General features: G+C 38.2%; 1 protein-coding gene across 5 annotated transcripts in view; it reads right to left on the bottom strand.

Annotated features, from left to right (window-relative positions):
- AGFG1 (ArfGAP with FG repeats 1) overlaps window positions 1-23,761 on the bottom strand; it is a 72,181-nt gene that overhangs the window by 21,714 nt on the left and 26,706 nt on the right. For 4 of the 5 annotated variants that reach the window (XM_042995520.1, XM_042995521.1, XM_042995522.1 and 1 more), the window contains exons 3-5: window positions 7,565-7,680; window positions 4,154-4,316; window positions 3,001-3,154 (exon numbers count right to left, since the gene is read on the bottom strand). In XM_042995520.1, coding sequence (XP_042851454.1) covers window positions 3,001-3,154; window positions 4,154-4,316; window positions 7,565-7,680 — 433 coding nt within the window. Of the gene's footprint in view, window positions 1-3,000; window positions 3,155-4,153; window positions 4,317-7,564; window positions 7,681-10,716; window positions 11,443-23,761 lie in introns of those variants that run through there. The other variant, XM_042995523.1, reaches the window with a different exon arrangement.

Here is a 23,761-nt window from a genome sequence, read left to right as displayed (position 1 = left end):
AACAGGTGGGAACAGAGAGCTGAGACTCCTGTGCGGTCAGAGGAGCCTGGCTGCCCACCTGGAAGGTGAAGGGAAAGAGTCTCCAGGTTTCCTGGATGTTTCGCTGCTCGGCTAACACAGGAGAAGGGAAACCTACCACAGGCCCAACAACTTCAGCTTCCTGACTTCTTACCCTCCTCAGCATCATCTTTGCTAAGAAAGAGATCCTCTCCACCCTACAATCCCCTTTTAAATCAAACACATGCAACATACAAACATATATAATTTACACCGTAATTTTCTTCCGCAGTACGCCCTTAGAAAATACTCGAATATTTAAAAGAAAAGTTCCTTTAATGCTTGCTAGAAAGAAATGTGGCCGAAGAGCAGCTTTTCCGTAATTTTTCAAACTATCTTAAACAGTACATTTTGTGTGTGTGTGTGTGTGTGTGAGTATACATATATACATATGATTCACTTTATACCATCATGATCCAACTATAAACCAAGTCCTCAAATTGAAAGAAAAAGAAGGGACAGCATCACAATCTCACAGGTGAGTAAAAGAAGGTAAAATAAGTTCAAAAATACAAACAGGAAATCAATTCTGTAAGTACTGGTTTCTGCTATGTGCATTAAATAGTGAAATGCATGTTTTAGAAAGATAGTCCTGAGTGTTTCTTGATTATATAATTAAAGTTAAGAAAATCAGCGACAAAGAAATAATAAACATTAGCCAATACCCCTATACATACATGCAAAAATATAAAGCAAAGTTTCAAATGGTCAAATAAAATGGCTACGAAGTGACCTAATTCTTAATTTTAGTGCTCTCTACATTTGGTTTGATGCTTACTCAACCGTTCACAAATGCATACTAGATAAACTTTCTATGACATGCACATCAAAGCTTACTGGCATCCAAAAGGTATTTCATACATATCTCTGATATAAATACAATGTAGGCTTTTAGATCATTTACACCAGACCTTATAAAAAAGTAGAACAAAGCATAAACAAACAACTATAAGGACTCATTCTAACTCCAAAGCCCATTCTTTTCACTACATTATGCCATTTCTCTGTCCATTACAATTAGTTACTATTACAATTAGAGACACCAATGACTACATCTATACTTAAATAATAATTTTTAAATATTACCTAGGTAACTGCAAGGTTTTTACATTCATTCACAAATAAAACTCCATAATTTCTAATTTCTGGTGAAGTGCATTAAGCTCTTTGTAACAAACATGTTAAAAAAATTTTTTTTTAACGTTTTTTATTTTTGAGACAGAGAGAGACACAGCATAAACAGGGGAGGGTCAGAGAGAGAGAGGGAGACACAGAATCTGAAACAGGCTCCAGGGCTCCAGGTTCTGAGTGGTCAGCACAGAGCCCAACGTGGAGCTCAAACCCACGGACCGCGAGATCATGACCTGAGCCGAAGTCGGACGCTTAACCGACTGAGCCACCCAGGCGCCCCTGTAACGAACATGTTAAATCTGAGAGTAAAAAAGAAGTTATATCTGCTATAGCCAACCTAAAGATATTGCTACTCTAAAGATGAGATAGTTTGAGAATTAACAAAGATAATAATGGGGCAGGCACCTGAGTGGCTCAGTAAGTTTATCACCCAACTTCAGCTCAGGTCATGATCTAATGGTTCATGAGTTCAAGCCCCACATCAGGCTCTGGGCTGACAGTTTGGAGCCTGGAGCCTGGAGCCTGCTTCAGATTCTGTGTCTCCCTCCATCTCTCTGTCTGCCCCTCCCCCACTGTGCTCTCTCAAAAATCAATAAATAAACATTTAAAAAATAAAGATAATAATGACAACAGATTTGAGATGTAGCAAATGTTAAATCTATGAATTCATAATGATACGAAAGAAAAAAAAAACAGATCACCATTAAAATGTGGTAGGGAATCAACTCATTCTGATATGTGGCCAGAATCAATCACATATTAACTTTCTATTATACTAACATATTATACTAACACATATTATACTAACTATACCATTGGGTAATCAAAGATTTTTAAAGAAATATTTCAACTCATAAATGAAGGGATGATAAATTCAGAATATCAACATTTTGCATAATGAATCCAGGCACTGAGCATCAACAGCTCACATTATAGAAACAGAAACGATTGGTATTATGTGCTTAAATCTTAAGTGGCAGGCTTGCCCCCTTCAAGAAAAGAACCTGTGATGGATGACGCATCTAGATCCAACTATCAATTTACAGAAAATACGGAGGACAGAGGAACCTGTTAAGGGACCCCACAGTGGTGCAATCAACAAATTCAGACTGCTAAAAACTCCACAGGACAAATAACCAGATTTCTTAACAAATAAATTGCAGAGGAGAAAAATGGGATGGAGGAAGTACCCACAGAGTAAGTGATGTAGCTCACAACTGTAGCATGTAGACCTGATTTGAATAAACTGTGTGTGTGTGTGTGTGTGTGTGTGTGTCCGTCTGAAGTGGAATAGAAAGTCTTAAGTAGTGACTAATGAATAATTATTGTTACTGCTATTATTTAAGGGAGTGATACCACTACAATGGTGATGTTTAACAAAGTTCTTCTGTTTTATAAATACAAAATATTTAGGGATAAACTCTTATGTCTAAAATTGCTTCGAAAGAGTATAAGAGGAGGAAATGAGAAGAATGAGAAATGAAACCAGATTAGCCATGAGCAATGAATACACGAGGGTTATATTGTCATGTTTGAATATTTGCAATTCTCCACATTAAAAGGGTAAACAAAGAATATTGAGAAGTCTTTTCATTTTTCTTTGGAAAGAGGTCATGTCAGCATGTGGCATTAAGTATAATCTCTTCCGGGATTAAAAAGGCCGCGGCTACACAGTCACACAGGACAGCTCAACAGCCATGAGGGCCCACACCCTCAACAGAACACATTTACCGATATTTCAGTTTTCAAAAGAATGGATGTCTCTTGGTGCTAAATACACGTGCCTGGCAAAAAGCTGTCGAGAACACTTACCGGCATGACTGTTGAAATGTGCAAAGTTAGCAAAATTGGCTGTGGCCGTTGACTGAGGCGCTGGAGCAGCAAAGATGTCTGAGCCAAGATCACTTAAAAGGTCAAACTGCTTCTTTTCCTGCTGCTGCCCTTGAGAGCGACCTACGACAGGGGACTGCACACCACACATTAACGATACAGAGCTTCCAGTCAGTTCTGCCACATTTTTGTAACACTCTTTCCAATTCACCAAGCTTAAAAGGCAGTTGAAAGATTACATAATCTTTTATTTGTAGTTTTGAATACCTTGGTATTTTTTGAAAAGCACCAATTTTCCACATCTATTCCCAAATCATCTCTCAATTTTAAACACAGAGTCAAAGACAAAGAAACGCTGTATTGTAACAGCTGTTACACCTCAGAACACAAGCGAGACGTCCTGCTAGGAGAGCAATAAGACTTTCACAGAACACATCCTTTCTATGTGGGGACAGTGCCTTTCTCTTCAGCTTTCACTCAAACCTCTTGTGACAACTGAGCAATTTTATCCAGATGTCCTCGTATGCATTAGTAAAAGGCGCGGACTTGAATTCCAACAGTACTGTGCCTCAGAACCATTCTTGTGTAGGACAAACGCTGTCGTGCCAGATCAACAAACCGGTCACAGCTCAGAAAACTGTCACAAAGTGCAGAAGCACAAGCTTTTTCACCAACTTCTAAAAAGCCTTCAGCCCGTTTAGTTTTTTAAAATAAGGCATGTAATGCAAAGCCACCTGTGTTTCGATGATAAGCATGCTTCACAATGAGGCAGGGGAAAAATTCTACTACTTAAGAAATCCTTTCTTGTAAAAGGACATCACAGAGCCTATACTGTTCTAACTCTGATGGTCCCCAGAGTCCTGTTTCACTAAATGTAGCTATAGGACAGACAGCTATTAACAGTGTTCTGTGTACCTTTGTAAACCTGTGGAGCATTCAAAGAAACTCGAGCAAAAAGAGCAAAAATATGCACATCCCAACCACTTAACCAAGACTCTCTGAATGCACTATCTGAACCACTAGCTTGCTGTATATGACCACTAGGACATAAAGCTACTGTCCTAAAGAATTCTCAAGTCCGTGATACTCAATCCTCCTGGAGCAGAAGTCTCTGCGAAGATGGGAGACCACTCACCTGACTAGGTGTGCCCTTGTTTAAGTGCAGTGCTGGTGCTGAGTCTCCTAAAAGAGACTTCAGGGGTTTGACCTCAGGCGTGCTGCTCGTGCTACTGGCAGACGACCCTGAAATAGACGCATGAACTGATGCCACCACCTTGGCTTGTTCTGGAGGGACATACCTAAAACATATGAAAAATTCAACAGGCACTTAACCGAGAAAACTGCAGGGAATACTAAAACATGATAAACTTAATTTTAATTTCTTGTCAGACTATGTCGACATTACTCTTATTTCAAAACCCTCTTAGAATTGACAGCTTAAGACTGCACTTAATTGAAGTACTCAGAAAGGCTGATACAGACTATGTGCAAAACTTGTTTCAATTATTTACTTATAATTTTTCTAAAAAAATATATATCATAAATAACTTTTTTAACAACAGAGGGCCTATAGTTAATCATGATGAACAGTTAAAACTCTACTTTTTAACAACTAAAGTATAAGATCATGAATAACATTTGGGAAGAGAGCAAAATAAAGAGAAAACATCTATTACATTATAGTTAGTAGTCTAAAATACAAAGGTCTATTACAAATCTAGAAGAATAAGATCAACAACTCAATTTCTAAATAAGCAGAAACAATTCCCAAATGGAGACACAGAAATGAAAACACTTGCAACCTAATAAAAATGCAAATTAATATATCATTCACACTTGCTCTGAGCATAAATTTTTAAATTTTGTTACTGCCCGCTAAAATACAGAAATAGGTATGTTGTATCTCAGCAGTACAACTTCCAGAAACTCATCCTTAGGGATTAATTGGATAGGTGCACACAGATACATGTACATGCATGTTATCACAGCACTCTTTATAATTTCAAAGAACTGGCCACATATCAAACATTCATCAGGAGAGAAATATTCAACAGATTCAGCAGATTATGCTAACATCTGTATAATAGAATACTGCATAGCCACTCTGTTTGGACAAGGAAAGATGTCCCTAAGACTTTCAGGGTCTTTCAGGTTTGATCTCATTCGCGTAAGTACAGGATTTACCGGAGGAAGAGAGTGAAGAAAACTAAAGAGAGGCAGTAAGAACATAATGCCCAAACACTGGCAACGCTAATCTCCAGAGCTAGGATCACGTAAGAGTTTTTGTTCTATTTCTGGGTTTTGTCCCACCCTGCCCTTCTCCCCAACACCACCCCGAGATCACTTAGGGGACACAGGAAAACAAAGTGGTTAAAGAGCACCTATGTGTTCTAGAGACAGAGTTAAAGTTCCAGCTCTACCCCTGGAAACCTAGCTAACCTAGGGCAAACTACCCCAACCCTTTGTGCCTCCGAGTTTTCATCTATAAAATGGAGACATGGTTGCTATGAGGTATAACTGAGTTAACATTTATTTTTCAAGTACTTACAACAGTTCCTGGTACACATGTATTAGCTACACAAGTGTTAGCTATTTTCAATTCTATGACAGTGACAAACAATACAACTGCTTTGCCGTAACTTGGTATATTCACTGATGGGATCAATTTTTGAGCACAGTCAAGTCTTACCAAAGGATAAAACCAGATAATTGTATTTAGTTCAAAACACTCACCTGACTAAAAGTAAAGAAGTGAAGCTTGTATTGCACAGGAAGTGAGTTTGAAAACTGGTCATACAATCTCAAAACCCCTTTAGATCTACGACAACAATAGTCTCAATGTTTTAAATACAGTTGCCTGGACTGAGGATTTTCAGGGAGACTGCATTTGGACAGTGCTTATATCATGTTAAAAACCCACTGCACTGCTCTCTCGTTACATGTCACAGGTATGTGCAAGTGCTTAAAATCCACAGAACCTGGTCCACCTGAATGCTGGTCACTCTCTCTACATGCCGAGCATTCAAGTTTGTAACTGTATTATTCTTGCTATTACTATCCTGTTTCTCAGGACAGAAAAATAACACAAATTGTAATTATTTGAGGTTTACAGTTACTTGAGTTATAGTTTGAATTAATAATTTATCATCATCACGACCGTCATCATCATTATAAATGCAAGGGATGGAAATTTATGGTTTTAAATCTAACAACTCTTACTCATACACACTTTCTTTTGCTAAATGAAGATAAACTATGTAAAATCTTAGCTAAGTTCTATTCAAACTAACTTGCTGAGTTGGTAAAACTGTTGGGAAAATAAAAAATTAGGCTACAGCTATGTATGGAGAAAGGTCTTAGTATAGGATACAAGGTCTTGGAAATTAAGAACTGAAAGGACAGAAAGTTAATCACATACTTCATTTTAAGAGACTCCTTTATGCCACCGTGTTTCTACTATCAGCCCACCCTCAAAGATTTTCTTCTTTCTTGAACTAAAATTTTACGAGCATGCTTTTATCTGCATTCATACCTAACACTACCTAGTGCTGCTAAATGTAGCCTGCGCTACAGCTGATCCTGCCTGGCAAAAAGAAGTCTCCTTTCGAGAACAGTTAAGAATACAGAGTTTGCAGAGGAAACGAATTAAAGCAACTTCTCTCTGTTGCTCACTGAATGAAGGCGGAGATATCTCACCTATAACCCACAGCCAAGTAGTCCTTCAGTATTCCCGGGGTTAAGCCATTCACTTCCACCTTATCTATTCCCTCTATTGTGACTCTCTCCTTTATTTTCTTAAGCCCCCAAGAAGGAAATATACACTACTGAATAATAGGTCTTAATAAATTGAATTAAATCGTGCTCATATAACTAAACATGAAGAGTCCAAGGTAGTTGAACAGTAGCTTTACAGACACATTTCCTGCTATGCTTTTTAAAGGGCTGTACTAGCCATATGTCCAACCTGTTTTAACTTCTTTTTAAAAATTGACATCTGATGGATTTAGTTAGGGGAGCATAAACGCTCTCTTCTTAACCAGGGAGTAAAATCATTTCTTGGGTGAGAAGTGAGGATATTTTGGGCAAAGACCTACCACAAAATGCAATTATGTGGATGGATTACTACACAAGAGCTTTAGCATACTGCTTAGTATATAAAAGATACTAAATAAATACTTGCAAAATGAATGAAGATTTTAAGAAAAGAGGCTATATGAAACTAGAATGTCTTGAGAAGCTAGCAGGGCTAGAGAAGGATTAGAAGGAAGGATCCTTCGCTTTCCAAAAAGGGTAGGAGGCCTGGGAATAAGGAACCGGCTGCTGCTGGGCACAGATGACTTAAGTAGAGTCAAGGCTTTTCGAAACCAAATCCAATAAAATGCCCAAATATAAGGAGTATCTATCTACCTACATACCTATTTCCTTATTTCCTATATAACTATCTCTTTCTTTCCATCCTTTCTTCCTTCCTTATGTCAGATTAATCTTACCCATAATTAATGTGATTTTTGGGAGCCTTTGTTCTAAATACAAACTATTCACTCACCATCTTTTCTTTTCATACTTTTCTTGTAGGAACTCTTTCACTTTTTGTGGATCCCTGAAGTCTGGAATTGCTGAAGATCTATCATCAAATAATCCTAGCCAAATCTGTTTACAGACCTTTGGAAAGAATTAAAAAAACAAAAGTGTTAAATTCAACATCTTCACTTAATGAAATTTTAAGGGAAAATTATGATTCTTTCAAAAAGCTAACCTACTTAATACCACTGCTTTCAATGAGAATATTACCACAAAGAATGAACTAAATTTATTTTAATATATTCCAGTATGCAGTAAAATCTTAGCAACAGCATCATAAAGAATAACACCTCATAGGGAAATGGGATTTGAATGGATCTGGGCCTTTTTGGTCTTGGAATGATCTTAAACTGTAAGCCATGAGCAAAGTTGTGTTACCTTGATAAACCTCAGTTCCCTCACCCCATAAAACAGAGGAATTAGACCAGGAGCAATTTCATGGATCTTTGACAAATTTAAAAATCAACCAAAATAGGGGCGCTTTGGCTGGCTCAGTTCGTAGAGCATGTGACTCTTGATCTTGGGGTTGTGAGTTTGAGCCCCATGTTGGATGAAGAGGTTACTCAAAAAAACAAAAAAAATCTACAACAACAACAAAAACAAATAAAAAGTACTAGAATCATAAATAATTTGAGCTTAAAGTACAATAATAATAATAACAAAAACACAAGGCAGATACAACTCTAGCTTTATAAGTACCTCCCATGCTTTTTCCCACTAATGGCTAAAAAATAAGAATCTAAGATATTTAACATTTTAGAAAAAAACCAAAGAAATGAAATGATGCAGAACTCAAACAGAACACAAAGAGCAGAGAACTATAAAGAAAAAAATTAATAACATGGACTTCAAAATTTAAAGCTACTCTTCTTGGGGGTGCCTGGGTGGCTCAGTCAGTTGAGTGTCTAACTCAATTTCGGCTCAGGCCATGATCCCAGGGTTGTGGGATCAAGCCCCAAGTCTGGCTCTGTGCTTAGATATTCTTAATGCTTAAGATATTCTCTCTCTCTCTCTTTCTCTCTCCCTCCCTCTGCCCCACTCACACTCTAAAATAAAAAAATAAAAATAAGTTAAAATAAATAAATAAAAATAAAACTTGGTCTTCAGGGCACCTCAATGGCTCAGTCAGTAGAGCATATGACTCTCGATCTTGGGGTTGTGAGTTCGAGTCCCGTGTCACGTGTAGAGATTACTTAAAAAATCTTAAAAAAAAAAAAAAACCCAAAACTATCGCTCTTCAAAAGACTTAAAAAGAAAAAATGAAAAGGGAAGCCAACTGATAAAAAGTATTTGCAAAATGTGTTAAGATTTTGTGATCTAACGTGATAGGAACTTAAAGCAACTTGAATCCAAAATACATTTAAAAATTCTTAAAACTCAACTATAAAAAACCAGTAAGAGTGGGCAGGGAAGATGAACAGACACCTCATGAAAGATATACACAGCAGCCCAGTATCAGCACTGAGACCCACTACACAGGCACCCACAGATACCACTAAAAGGCCCAAAATAAAAAGACAGACCATATCATGTGTTTGGAACAACTGGAACTCTCAGAAGGTTAAAAAGGTACAATCACTCTGGAAGACAGTTTACAGTTACTTAAAAGTTAAATATACACCTACCATATAACCCAGCCATGCCTTCTAAGTTATTTACCCAACAGAAAGAAAAAACCTGTCTACACTCAGATTTGTACACCAATGTTCACAGCAGCTTTACTGATAATAACTCCAAAGTGAAAACAACCCAAATGGGTTCATCAACAGGTTGAATGGATCAATTTTAGAATATCCAAACAGGATACTCTTCAGCAATGAAAAGGAATAAACTATTGATACAAGCAACTACATGTGGAGAAGTCAGATTCCCCTCCAAAGTACATACTGTATGACCCCCCCTCATTTAACTTTTACAAAGCACAACTTTATCTATAGTGACAGAAAGCAGATTAGTGCAAACATTACAAACGGGCACAAAAAAATTCTTTGCGATAATGAAAATGTATGCTGTCCTATTACTATAGTGATGGTTTCACATAGGTCAAAACTCATCAAAATTGTACACTCTGAATATATCCAAGTTATTGTAATTAATTATTCCTCAGTAAAGCTATAAGAAACCAGTCCACAAGCTTCCAAACTTGTATCATTTTAAAAATTAACCAATTATGACACTGTGAAAAGCACACAGTATCCAGCTTCAAAAAGCCCCCCAAAACTCGAGGAATCAGAGAATAAATAAAAAGCAGCATTCCTCTCAATCGTACCTGCTCACTGAAATGGCAAAGAGAGAAAGAAGAACCAGAAGAAGGACTTGCCCTCTTCCTCTCTCCGTACCCCAATCATGCTTCAAAACAATTTTTCTTGTTTTCTTGTTTTCCCTCCTACTCCAGGCTCAGTGCAGATACTGTAACATCATTAAGGCAGTGTAGGTGACACACATGAGCCCTAGGCTAAGGCACAAAGCAGTACAGTGGCAAAGCCCAAGAAGTACACCCAGAAATGGTAATGCAACTTACTGCCAGAAATGCTGTCAACCCTGTACAGGGCCAGTTTCCCCACTGACTATTTAGCAACTTAAAAAGAACCACATGGGACTCTCCTTAGAAACCTGACTGATGATTCTCCGAAAATTTAATTTTGAAAGATTCTGTGGCTGTGCAATTACATTTATAAAGGAGGGATTGGAAGTTTCTAGTTCTTCTCTCTCAAAAAGTCCCAAATGAGAAAACAACAGACATGGTAATTATTTGCCCAAAGCCAAAGAATTATTAACCGTAACTGACACAATTAGTTCAGGACGCTTCATGACATTTAGTCTTTGCGCGCTAAAAATTCCTAAGAACTATCATATACAACTTTTTTTTTTTTTTTAAGTTCATTTATTTAGAGAGAGAGAAAGAGAGCGCACGCAAGCACAGGGCAGGGGCAGAGAAAGGAGAGAGAGAACCCCAAGCAGGCTCTGTGCAGTGAGCACAGGGCCTGAAGTGGGGCTCGGAACTCACAAATCACAAGATCGTGACTCAAGCCAAAATCAAGTCGGACGCTCAACCGACTGAGCCACCCATATGTAACTTTTTCTAACTGAAAACAAACAGTGAACAAATAAACATACAAACAAAAAGGAGATGGGCTGACGACACATCCCCGAGTTACTGTCTTGGCACTCATTCATCACGGGGATGCGAAGCGAAGATGAAGTGCTTGGCGGTAGACTTTACAGGCATCTGACAGCAGCAGCCAGTGGGTATCACTCAAACTTCTGTACTGTTGCAGTTCTCTGTCCCTGCTCTCTGACAGGAAAAATCTTTAGTTCTTATTTCTCACTATGTTGCCCCATAATAGCTATTTCCTATTATTGCTCAAGATCCTAACCATACCTGCCACTCATGTCAGCTTAAGTTGTACCTAAGCCAAGCGGCTCTCAAAATGGATTTCCCAAGTCCCTGGATCCGCAGCATCAAGGTGACCTAAGAACTTGTAAATGCAAACTTTCAGGACCCACTCAAGATCTACGAAATCAGAACCTCAAGGGGTGGTGCCCAGCAATGTGTGTTTCAGCAAACCCTTTGGGGGACTGTGAAATTGGTCAAAGTTTGCAAACTGGTGCGTTAGTAAAATCTAGGCCAGCAAATGGAAACTTTCTTTCCATACATATACTACATACAGTTTCCGGTTATTTCTCAAAATTATGAAATCACTAATCCTCGTATCGGGCAAGATTCATTTAACAGAGACAGTGTTCCAGGGACACATCCGGGAAAACACAATGTCAATCTCTTTGAGACCGATTCATATTTTCATCCCTGAAAAGCTGGCTTCTGTTTCAACCATTCTACTAAAATTGCTCTTTCAGGTTTCTAGATTTGCTGAAAGAAAAGCATACAGTTCTTTTTGTTCCTTTTGTTCCGTTAGTAAAATAATAAACAGGATCACCTGAAAAGGAACAGTTTTTCAAAGCTGAAGGAGAGTGGGAGAGTGAATTACTAACACAGCAAGCAGCACTGAGGACTCATGGAGATGAGTAGTAAAGTGAATTAGTCTTAATAGTTGTGTTTGCCTCCAGCCTCATCTGCCTATTTAGGTACAAAATAGTTGAGTGACGACGGCTTTCAAGGTAAAATACGACAAGTTAAAAAGGAATGGTTATAACAGACCATGAAATCTAAGGTAAGAAAAACAAAGATATGGTGAGGATGATGGCCAAGAAGTTTAGCCTCAGTGGGCTGCAGTCCTGATGGCTGTGCCACAATTGTTGGGATTTAGAAATTAAGAGGGAATGAGCTGGGAAGAGAGAAGTGGAGGTGGCCAGAGACCAGGATGCTTCAACTTGCACTCTGAGAGGTGATTCAGTTATTGATAAATAAAAAGTCTAAAATAAGATGAAGGATTATTGGAGGTAGGAGGTCGAGGAATTCAGGAGGCCAAATTATCTATTATTATGATAATCATGTGGATTATCTATGCGGACAGTGAGACTAGAAGAAATGATTAACACTAGGAGAAAAAAGACATTACATAAGGGGCTAAAATCTAAAACGAATGAGGGGTATGACTGCAATAAGAAGCCACAGCAGGTGACAAAATCTACTGGCACGAGAAACATGGTGCTGGGGGACCAGAAACACCACTGAGGAGCAAGAATGATACCTAAAAGCCATCATCTGAAAGAACTGCACTCATGACGGAATTGGTGTTGATAATCTCTTTTAGGGAGGTGGATAATCAGTTCTAATTATAGAATAATGTGATGGTTGGGGTAGTTCAGAGCCTGGACAAGGGGAACCAGACAGCCTGAATTTGAATCCCAATTCTGTTTAGTAATGGAACCTGCTTCACAGGGATGGTGGAAGGGTTAAAGGAGTTAGTAGGGGGGAGGGGGGGCGGTTTCCATTCCGGAACAGGGGTACATAATGAACTGTAACTAGTACCAGTTATTATTACTCTCAGAGGTGGGTTATGGAATAATGAGGTAAGCAAGCACTGGGAAGTAGGTCTCCTCAGGAACACAGGAAACTATGGGTCTCCCTTCTATCCTGCTGCAGACAGAATCAAAGTGGTCTTGATTTAAAAAAAAAGAAAAACACAACTCCCTCCTCCAAACTTCTATAGCACTTTGTATGTTTTACATGAGGCTCATTACCAATTGCCTCATATTTGAATTACTGCGCATGTGTCTCATTTACTTTTGAATTCCCCACATTGCTTAAAATAATGGGTTGTGCCACATTAAGTGTTCAATAAATATACCGGTAATGCTGAAAAACACACTTCATTTATCATTTTTTTAAAACAATTTTTTAATATTTATTTTTGAGAAAGAGAGAGAAGAGACAGAGTGTGAGCAGGGGAGGGGGAGAGAGAGAGGGAGACACAGAATCTGAAGCAGGGTCCAGGCTCTGGGCTGTCAGCACAGAGCCCGACGCGGGGCTCAAACTCACGAACAGTGAGATCATAACCTGAACTGAAGTCGGACGCTCAACCAACTGAGCCACCCAGGTGCCCCTATCATTTATTTATTTTAAAATTACACATCAGCCAACAAGAATAAGCCTGTGAAATTTTCAAAATAGTTTTTTCCTTATTCTAGTGCAAATCCACTTTAGAATTGTAATCATAATAGCCACTGACATAATCTAAAATACTTTAAAGTATCAGTCAGGGTTGCCATAGAAAACAGGTGGCATGCTCAATTCAAAAAATTTGAAAGAAAGTTTAATAGACTATTTACAAAGCACAGGCAGGTTGTAAGGAACTCACACATGAGAATACGGTTCCCCCTCATTCGTAACAGCTCAACCCCACCCACTGGCAGGGGAAGGAGAGGAAGAGGTAACCTTAAGACGAAGAGGGCTAATTGACGGGAGTCTGACCTTCAATGGAAGGATGCAGAAAGGAGACAAGAAATCCCACATGGAAGAAGAAAGTAAGTATTTTAACCTCTCCCTCCTTCCTTTCTTGCTTTGACAATGTTCCCCCATCAGCTCAACCCAACTGGAAGCCAAGAGTCAAGAAGGCCCATCTGTGTATCCAGACAAATGAGCAGCCTGGAGCCAGAGCAGGGTAAAGACCAGAGCTAGAAGGGCAGATGGAAGCCATCCAGCACAGCACCTAAATCACGACAATAAATACATGTGGTGCAAGCAATTTCACAAACTCAATTACGGACGCCAAAGATAGGAAACATCCATACTAATTCTCAATTGCTCATATAAAAAAAGGAAGGATAAGGAAAGGGTGCTGCACCAGGCTTGAGAAGGAAAATAGATAAGGGTAGAGATTACAGCTTCCTAATCCTCTCAGGGACAGCAAAACAAAGCAGAAATTTGTGTGAGTGGCAATTTACCTTTATTCTGACAAACCCTTGTTTTCATAAAAAGGATAAAGAATAAACATTGTGACTGGACTCTGTTTGCAACCTCTAGGTAAAAAGATAAAAAATAAGAAAAGGAGGGGGTGCCTGGGTGGCTCAGTCAGCTGGGCATCCAACTCTTGATTTTGGCTCAGGTCATGATCTCATGGCTTCTGAGTTCGAGCCTAGAGCCTGCTTGGGATTTCTCTCTTTCCTGCTCTTTCTGCCTCTCTTCTCTCTCAAAATAAATATATAAAGTTAATAAAAGAAGGAAATGACAGAAAGATGCTCTGGAATTAAAGAACCTTTTTTCATTAAATCCATCTACATATATCCAGCCAGATTTCAGACTATTTTGCCCTCACTCCTTAGTGGAGAGGTGGAGGGTTACTGACTCCCTAAGATACAATCGCAGCACTTGCTAGTACTGCCCATAAAATACAGAAACAAATAACTGGAGGCCTCAGAATTGAAAAATTCATGAACAAGTAACAAACATCCACTCTTTGAAAGCACAAAGAAAAACTACACAGAAAAAAATACGAACAGAAATACAATTAAAAGCTCTCTAGAGAGATACCATGTAACGGCAACATATTATTTAGCGCTAAAAGAAAAAACAATCAGGTTTTTGCTTTAATTTGCCCTAAACATCCAAAATCAGAAAAATATCCCAAATATATGTCATGACCCAAGTTAAATACTGAAAAGTACATTATTAGCATTTCCTACATTCATCCAGCCTCCATTAGCATGACTGTGCTCATATTTCTAGACTGATCGGTATTTCCCAGTTATAGCCTATCTGAAGGATGTGTATCAATAACGCTTAGGGAAAAAAAGACACTACCCATACACCTTATGCAAGAGAAACAGTTCTCCATGTATCTTTTTCAGACTGTATGTTATAGTCCATCTTAAAATTTGGTTTTAAAAAATGTGCAAGAATTAGAACCTATGCAACTGATTCACTGAAAACGGGCACACACAGGCTTTAGGTGCAGATCACTAAGGCACCAGAGCCTTTGTGAACCAGACATATAAATGGATACATGAGGGAGCAAGACTTCCATCAAATCCAATTTATTTAATCTTAGGGTTTTTGTTTTTAATCTAAGCATAAACTACCTTATAATGGCTTCCTTAACATAAAAATCAAATTCTTCACCTATTCAGGCCCCAAAGGAGCCAACCCCTGATTACCTCTCCAGACTCCTTTACTATCATTACTCTTTCCAGGCCACACAGGCCTCCTCAGAAAGTCTTCCCTCAAAAGCCAATCCCACGGTGGGGGGCAACATCTCCCACACCAAACCTCACCTGTACGTTACTACAACATATTATTTTCATGCCCTTTATCTCACAGCTTCTAAATGTAAAACTCACGAGGCAGGAACCTTCTCTGATTCACCACTATTTGTATTCTCGGAGCCTGACACGTAACAGACACTAAAAAAATAACCTAGCACATGAACGAAAGCAACTTCCTAACAGTGTTGAAATATAGGTACTTAAGAAATTCTTTTTTCCCTTAGTTCCATCTGAAATATACAGGCTGACCTAGAACACTTAGCATACTAACTTATTTATGCAGAAGTAATAAATTCACTGATGCGAATTCTCACATTCTGTCTAGACCAGAGGTTGCTAGCAAAACACACCTCACAAGCTAAAATCTGGCCTTTGGTGTGTGTTAGCAGCTGAAGTTTCACTGGGACACAGTCCCGCCCACTCGTTTACCTACTGTCTATGCTGCTTTTGTTGGGTAGTTACAACAAGGACGGTACAGTCCACAGAACCTAATATTTACTATCTGACCCTTTACCAAAAAGGTCTGCCAACCCCTGACTTTAACTGCAACCATGGACGTTCTAAGATACCATCCCAGCACCCAAAAGTAATAACGATTTAAATAGGATAATAAATAAAAGCCTGCTGTTGAGGCAGGTTTTATAATGTGTATGGGGAGTAACAGAGATGAAACTAACATGAAAGAAGCCTTTCCCTGGAGGAAGTACTTTCCAAGAATGAGGACTATGTAAGGGCCAGTTTATTCTATGGACCCATTCACTAGTGAATAAAGGAGAAAAAGTACCAGAGTTAAGTTTCAGGTAAGGATTAATGTATTTGACACTTGTTTTCTACATAACTGACAAGTACAAACAAATAGAAGAGATAAAAGCAGCGAATACTCAAACACTAGAGAGAAATTAAATGCAGTGGTAAGAGCAGTAAAACCTACTTGCAAGAATCTGCAGTTTGTGCAGGAGACCAGTAGCTGTAATTCAGAAACTTACCGTGCAACTTAGTAAAGGGCAGTATACGCAATGCACAGCACACTCCCATGCCTGATTTCACTTAACATCTCTAATGTCAAATCGTGTTCCAGAGAGGTTGCAAAGAACAAAAAACCCAGCCACGCTCGTTCAGATAAAACAAGGAAGCATACAGCAACACCAAGAAAACAAAAACTTTAGGGGAAACTGAGCTGCAAACAGAAAAAGCCATTTGGGACCTAGGTAGTCTGAGAATCTGTTTCCTAAGCCCCTCTCCTCCCCACCCCCCCAAACACACAGTTGATCACTTTTGCTTCTCACACTATGTCTAAATCCCTGCTCTTGCTCATCTTAGTACACTTTTTTTTTTTTTTTTTTTTTCTGTTTAACTTGTTAAGACTGCACATGGCCCAAGTACATCCTGTCTTTTTGGTTTAAGCGATTCATCATTTGAATCCAGCCTCTGTGAACCTTAATTCAGTTTCTTATAAGAGGGAGGATCAGATTAGTCACTGGCCCCCAGGGTTAGCTGTCCATTCCTGGTCCAATAAGCTATGTGTTTTCTGTCTTTATTTTGTGGTTTTTCCAAGGCAGGGAGGGAGTCTTCCCCCTTTGTTCCTTCAGCAAAGCATGAGAGCTTGGTAAGCACTCCCCAAACCTAAACACACATGTTATTCATGAATACGCTTTGTCAATTATAAAAAGCTTTATAAATATAAAATTTATTGTATTAGTGAAGTCACATTGGTTTCAAGTAAGATTATCAATTGTCCTCCTTTCTCAAACTAGTATGACTATGTAAATTACCCTGTATGGGTAACAAAACAATTGTTCTTTCAATTTTGTATGCTGCCTTTAATAAGCTTCCCAGTTTTAGATAGTTAAATTTATCAATATTTACTTTGTGGTTTTTCCATTGCTTTTAGCATATAAAGTCCTTACACGTTCAAATGTTAAGTAGTCAGCTATATTTTCTATTAAATTTTACAGTAATCACTTATGTTTTTTTATTACCTACCCTCAAGCTTACAATCCTTAAACACTACAATTCAGTTTGTTTTTTAGTTATAAAATAATTTGTTTTACAGCAAAGTTGCAAGTATAGTAAAAAAGAACTCCCATATACCCTTTACCCAGTCTCTAATGTTAACATTTACTTTATCATGCTCTCTTTAGATAAAATTTTTTCTAGGCTTTAAATGGTTTAGAACCTTCTCTTCCTAATGTCTACCTCCTAAGAACAAAGACATTCTTTTATATAAATGTAAGCAAAACTATCTAAATCAGGAAATTTACATTTTATTATTCTCTAATCCACAGACTAGCCAATTATCTTAATAGTGTCCTTTAGAACAAAAGGAAAAAAGGTTCACCGGGTAAAGAATCTGAACTGTCCTGCTGCCTTTAATCTGGAACAGTTCCTACAAGCGTCTTTGTCTTTCATGACCTTGACATCTTTGAAGCGTATAGGCCAATTATTTTGTAGTATGCTCCTTTATTTAGGTTTTCTCATGACTAAACTTATGTTATGCATTTTGGCAAGGAATACAACCTAAGTGATGTTGTATCCTTTTCCGTGAATTGTATCAGGAGACACATGATGTCAATCAGTCCCATTCCTAGGTGATGTTAACTGACATATGCCAGATCTCTTCATACTAAAGTCACCATTTTTCCCTTTGGGATTAAGTATCTTGGAGGGAGATCCTATGAGACATTTTCTATATTTTTGCTGCTTTCTTTGTGCTTTAAAATTTTAACTCTAAAATACTTCTGAAATTAATTTTGGTCTACCGCATCAGTTAGCACTCAGACTTTCCATTTACTGAATAACCAATTCCTTCCATACTTAACCGCTAAAATGTGTTTATTTTATAGTAACTTTATACACTTAATATATATAAAGATCATAGCATGTCTAAGGATCTAGTCTGTAGATCTGTGCCTACTCTAGTTTCGGACTGTTGTAATTACTCCAAGTTTATATTGCAAATTATTGCCTATAAACACAGAGATATATTTTTAGTGTCCAAGTGGAGCCAATCCTATTTATTACTCTTTGGTTTACAAATTCTTCCCAGATAATTTTACTTCTTTGTTTTAGAATCATTATCTAAAAAGGAGTAGAAAACTCCTACCAGTGTCTTGGTTCCAATTGCTCTACACTTAATTTGTGAAGCCTTCATAAATCTTAAAGCACAGCGTTCTCATTCCCAAAGACAGTTATGCATATTATAAGCAAGCCTGCCAAAAAGGAAAGATTAACCAAAGGCTTACGTTTCTTTCTCTCTACAGAGTAAGTTTTCAATTTTGACATTTTCCAGAATATTAACAAGAACAAACAAGGTACTGAGCAAGAGAGCAGAATGGGAAAGGTGACCTAATCACATTTCCTTCAGAACTGAATATGAAGTACAACTGTATTTACTTGTCACAATATGCAATAAGAACTGTTGGTGGATTATCGATGGCTTAAGGATCGCACCAATACCAGTGAATCACCTCTAACAGGAACACTACTCATTGTTTCACTCAACCGAAAGCTTAACGATAGTAATGGATTTGTACTGACACTCGATTGTCTGGTTGTCCTGGTGACTCAAAGCCTGCATTTGCCAGGCAGCTGACTGAGGCTGGGAATGTAGCCTCTGGCTGAGGAACAGAGAGACTAAGCGGCCCAAGTGCAGAACAAGCCTCGGAAGTAAACCCGATCCATACCACAGTCTACGTGAAGTAATCATGAGGAAAAGAAAAAAACATTTCGTTTTCTTTGAACATTTGTGAGTACATGGGTGGCCCACAGGTTAATCAAAAAGAAAAGAAAAAAAGAAAAAAGGAAAAGGAATATTCAGGCAAAGCTCTTGTCAGTAAAAATGAGATGTGCAGAAGAGGGGAGTTTTAAGTAGGTTTCCAAAACAGATTATCTCAATGTCCAAAGGGAACAATTTGACCACCAATAAGAATAACTACAACAGACTGAAGCACATCAAATAATTTCATAATATTTAGAAAAAAACCACATGTAACTGGTCATTGTTGGAAGATGTTTTGGAACTCATTTTGAAAAAAGTTAAATATTGAGAACCACATATAGCTTTATGTGCACTATATACCTGATATTCATGACTAGTTTTAATGTACTTAAAAAAGAATGATAAAAGTACTGCACATTAATGTAAATTTTATTCAAATAGCTGTATATTCTAAAACCAAAAATATTAGTGAAAAAGTTTTACATCTTTGCAAATTTCATGAATACTTGATTAAATAGAAGACAACGGATTTCTCATGTGCCTCTGCATTTTTATGTTATGTAACTTCTGAAAAACTCCACCGTACACTCATGAGAATGAAAGTAAAAATAGCCAATCGGGTCTTCAAACTACTATTAAAAATGTTTGATTTTACAGAATCCCTGAAAAGGTCTCCAGGATCTCCAGTAGAACCCCAGGCCGCACCTGGAAAATCACTTAGTTAGAAGTCACCACTTTACAACCCCAAATCAATGGATATAGGAACAGAGAACTACAAGAACAGCCCCTGACATAACCGTGCCACCAAAATATCTCTCCATGAAAGAACACAACACCCAACCCGTGCAACACCGGGTCTTCCTCTTTTTCCAAACTAAACACGAATCTTAAGACGCTACTAGATCCAACTACCAATTTACTGGTAACTACGATGACTGAGGAACACCGACACTACCATACGGATCGAATCAGCAAAATCCAAACAGTGGGTGGGAAACTACTGAACAAATGACTGGGCTGGAGAAGCGAGAAAAGGGGAGTGGGGGAGGGCAGGGGAGGTGGGAAGAGGAAGAGAGAGAACCGGAGTAAGCAACTGAGGGGAAATTCCTAGAAAACAAAGATTTAACAGGCAAGCAAAGCAGGTACCACTTCTGGTAATGTCAGAAGAGCTCACATTAAAACCCAACTCTCCAACAGATGACTATAAACTCTATGTACATTATAAAAACTACCAGAAGACACTAGGGAACAACCAAAGCAAACAGAATGTTGGAAAGGAAATTAAGCATTTGCTGTTTTTTTTAAAGACATGGTCAGTAACAATCAGAGTAGTTGCAGCAACTACAAAAACTGGAAAGTGAGCAGCAAATCCAAGGAAGGAGAGAATCAGGGAGTAGGAGCCACAAAACTCTGCCCAGGTCTCTGGCTCACCCTTGACCTAGGCATGTGCGGGGCTGACTCCAAACCAACTCAATTAAAGACTAAAAGAACTAAGTGGAGATTTTAACTGGTATCTTCCATGAGAAGCAGAATTTGCTACAGTAAAAAGGAAACAAAAGAAACAAACAAAACCAACGCTTTTGGAAGGAACAAGACAGAATCCAGACGCTCTACTATGCACCATTTCCAGCATTCTGGATATAATCCAAAATCACTAGATATACACAGAAACAGCAAAGTGTGACCCACAGTCAAAAGAAAAAGCAACCAGTAGTGACACACCTGATGTGACAAAGACTTTGGAATTGGTAGATAATGATTTAAAGCAACTTGTATCCCCGTGTGCAAGAGCTTATGATGAATAAAACTATGAAATCTCAGCAAAGGGAACAATTACAGAAAAGAATCAAATGTAAATCCCAGAACTGGAAAAGTATCTAAAGAAAAAATGGTCAAAATGTTAAAATAATTTTGATGAAGACAAATTCACAGATTAATGAAGCTTAGCAAACGCCAGGAAGGATAAACACACACACACACACACACACACACACACACACACACACACACACGCTCGTGAAACACACATGTGTATATCATAGTTATATCTAGAAAAAAAAAGAGCTTCAAGATGGCCTATTGCCATAGAGCAACAACAATATAAAGATCAGATAATGCTCTTTTCAAAGAAGAAGAAAGTATTACCAGAGAGAGAGAGACTGTATATGACAGAATGTCACCTTTGTGAGGAGGACATAGTAATAATAAATATTGGCCCCTAACAAGTTTCAAAATAAATAAAGCAAACAATAAAACAGGGAAAAATATACAAATCCACAATCATTTGTTAAGTGCTCTAACTGATAAATTACCTACACGAAATCAGTAAAGCAGACCTATAAGATCTGAACAGCACTACCAATCACAACCTATAACTGACATTTATAGGACACTATACCCAATAACTTCAGAAATACATTCTTTTCAAGTGCACATAGCACGTTCACCAAGAGAGACCATGTGCTGGACATAGAACAGGACTCAAAAAATAAGAAAGGGTTGAGAAAACATATAGAGAATGTTCACTGACAAAAACAGAATTAGAAATTGATTATACAGTAAGAGATCTAGCAAAACTCCAAATATGTGGAAATTAATCATTTCTATATAATCCATAGATCAAAGAAGAAATCATAAGGGAAACTAGAAAACATTTTAAACTGAATGACAAAATACAACGTATCAAAATTTGTGCAAAGCAGTTAAAACAGAGGTTAGAGAGAAATTTACTGCTTTAAAAGATTAGAAAAGAAAGCTCTCCAATCAGTGATCTTAGGTTCTATCTTAAGCAAAGAAAGAGCAAATAACCCAGAGTAAATAGAAGAAAAAACAAAGCCCAAAATTATAGAAGCTACTAAACATATTTAAAAGAAGGCTCTCATTAACTTTGTCAATAAATATGACAACTTAGGCAAATTCCTTGAAAAATACAATTCATCAAAACGGATACAAGAAACAGATAATCTTAATAACCAGTGATCACTTTCACTCTCTGCCCCAGTGACACTCAGATCCCAGTGTTCCTCTTTCTGTCCTTCTAAAGAGCCCAGTCATCTCAACTAAAGCAGCTGGCCAAAGATGACTGAGTCATCAACTCCCACATAAGATTCTAACACTTGGTAGCAGGAGCTGCCAACAGGGGAAGGGGGTCTCCATGTCAAACAACAGTACATCACCAAGTGGGACTTTTAAAAACAGGCAACAGGCCAAATCTGGCTGGCGCGGGGAGTGAAGGGGGCGGGCGGGGAGCAGTTACACAGTTTGCCAACTCCTGATATACAATATGGAGAGGAATCTTCAAAGAAAAGGGAAATTGGAGGACTTGCACTCCCTGACCTCAAGACTGACTTCAAGACGGTATGCTACTGGCATAAAGGGCAATGAATGAATGAATGAAACTGAACAAAGAGCCCTGAAACATACTCGTACTTACATGGTCATTTCATATTTGACAAAGGTTCCAAAGTAATCCATTGAGGAAAGTGTTTTTACCAAATGGAGCTGGAACAACTGTATATATTCACAGAAAAATACGAACCTCAACCTCCAGCACACCATATACTAAAATTAATTTGAGACTGATCATAGATGTAGATGTAAAAGCCAAAGCTTTCAAAGCTTCTAAAATAAAATGAGATTATGATGATGACAGTAGGCAGAGATTTCTTTAGAGCCGAGAAAGAAGAAACTATAAAACTAAAAACTGATAAAATTCATCAAAAAGACAAATTTTGGCTTGTCAAAAAAAAAAAAAACTAAGAAAATAAATGAGAAAGCCACAGACTGAAAGAAAATACTCACTAAACCAGTCTTACGAAGAAAAATGAACAAATTCTGATATATTCATAGAACAGTCGTAGGTAATAAAAAAGGAACAAACTACATGTAGCCACATGCACAACTCTCACAAGAAGTCTTATGCAAAAAGCACACTTTATTAAATACAAACAAAAATCAAAACAGTGGTTGCCTCTGGAGAGGGGAGACATTAAGTAAGAAGAAATGTCAATGTGCTTTATCTTTGCAGAGCTTTGGGTTACCAAAGGGGATGCATTTATCAAAACTCTTCCCAAGGTAAGATTGTTACATTTCCATCTATGTCAATTATACTTCAATTTTTAACAAATATTGAATTCCAATTAACGATCTCCTGAGGATTTAAGGGGTGATGTGAACTAATGTTTGCGGCTTACTTTGAAACGTAAGAAACGTTAAGTGGAATTAACTAATGGATGGATACACAGACATGTGTGAAAGCAAACACAGCACAATGTTTACCATACCTGCACAATTTTTCAACTTTTATGTATATTTGAATGTTTCATAATAAAAAGTTGGGGGGGGCGCCTGGGTGGCTTAGTCGGTTAAACGTCCGACTTCGGCTCAGGTCATGATCTCACAGCCTGTGAGTTCAAGCCCCGCGTTGGGCTCTATGCTGACAGCTCAGAGTTTGGATCCCGCTTCGGATTGTGTGTCTCCCTCTCTCTCTGTTCCTCCCCCACTCATACTCTGTCTCACTGTCTCTCTCTCAAAAACAAACAAACAAACAAACAAACAAACAAACAAATAAAGTTGGGAGGTGGAGGGGGCAGAAGACAGGCAGATCTGGCCATTGTGCCGTGGCTTTGAGACGATGCTGCCAGGGGCATCCATGAAAAGGGGTTCTGAGAGACAGTGCAGCATGTAGGTCAACCTGCAAGCCACTCACACTACCAGAGACCCCCCTCACCTGCAGTGAGACCTACAGCAGCAGCTGCAACAGAAGGTAACTGCTCACCA

The sequence above is a fragment of the Panthera tigris genome, chromosome C1 (assembly GCF_018350195.1).
Source record: "Panthera tigris isolate Pti1 chromosome C1, P.tigris_Pti1_mat1.1, whole genome shotgun sequence".
NCBI classification, from domain to species: Eukaryota; Metazoa; Chordata; class Mammalia; order Carnivora; family Felidae; genus Panthera; species Panthera tigris.
The sequence above is the reverse complement of the archived record's forward strand: the minus strand, read 5'-3'. Positions and strand labels throughout refer to the sequence as shown.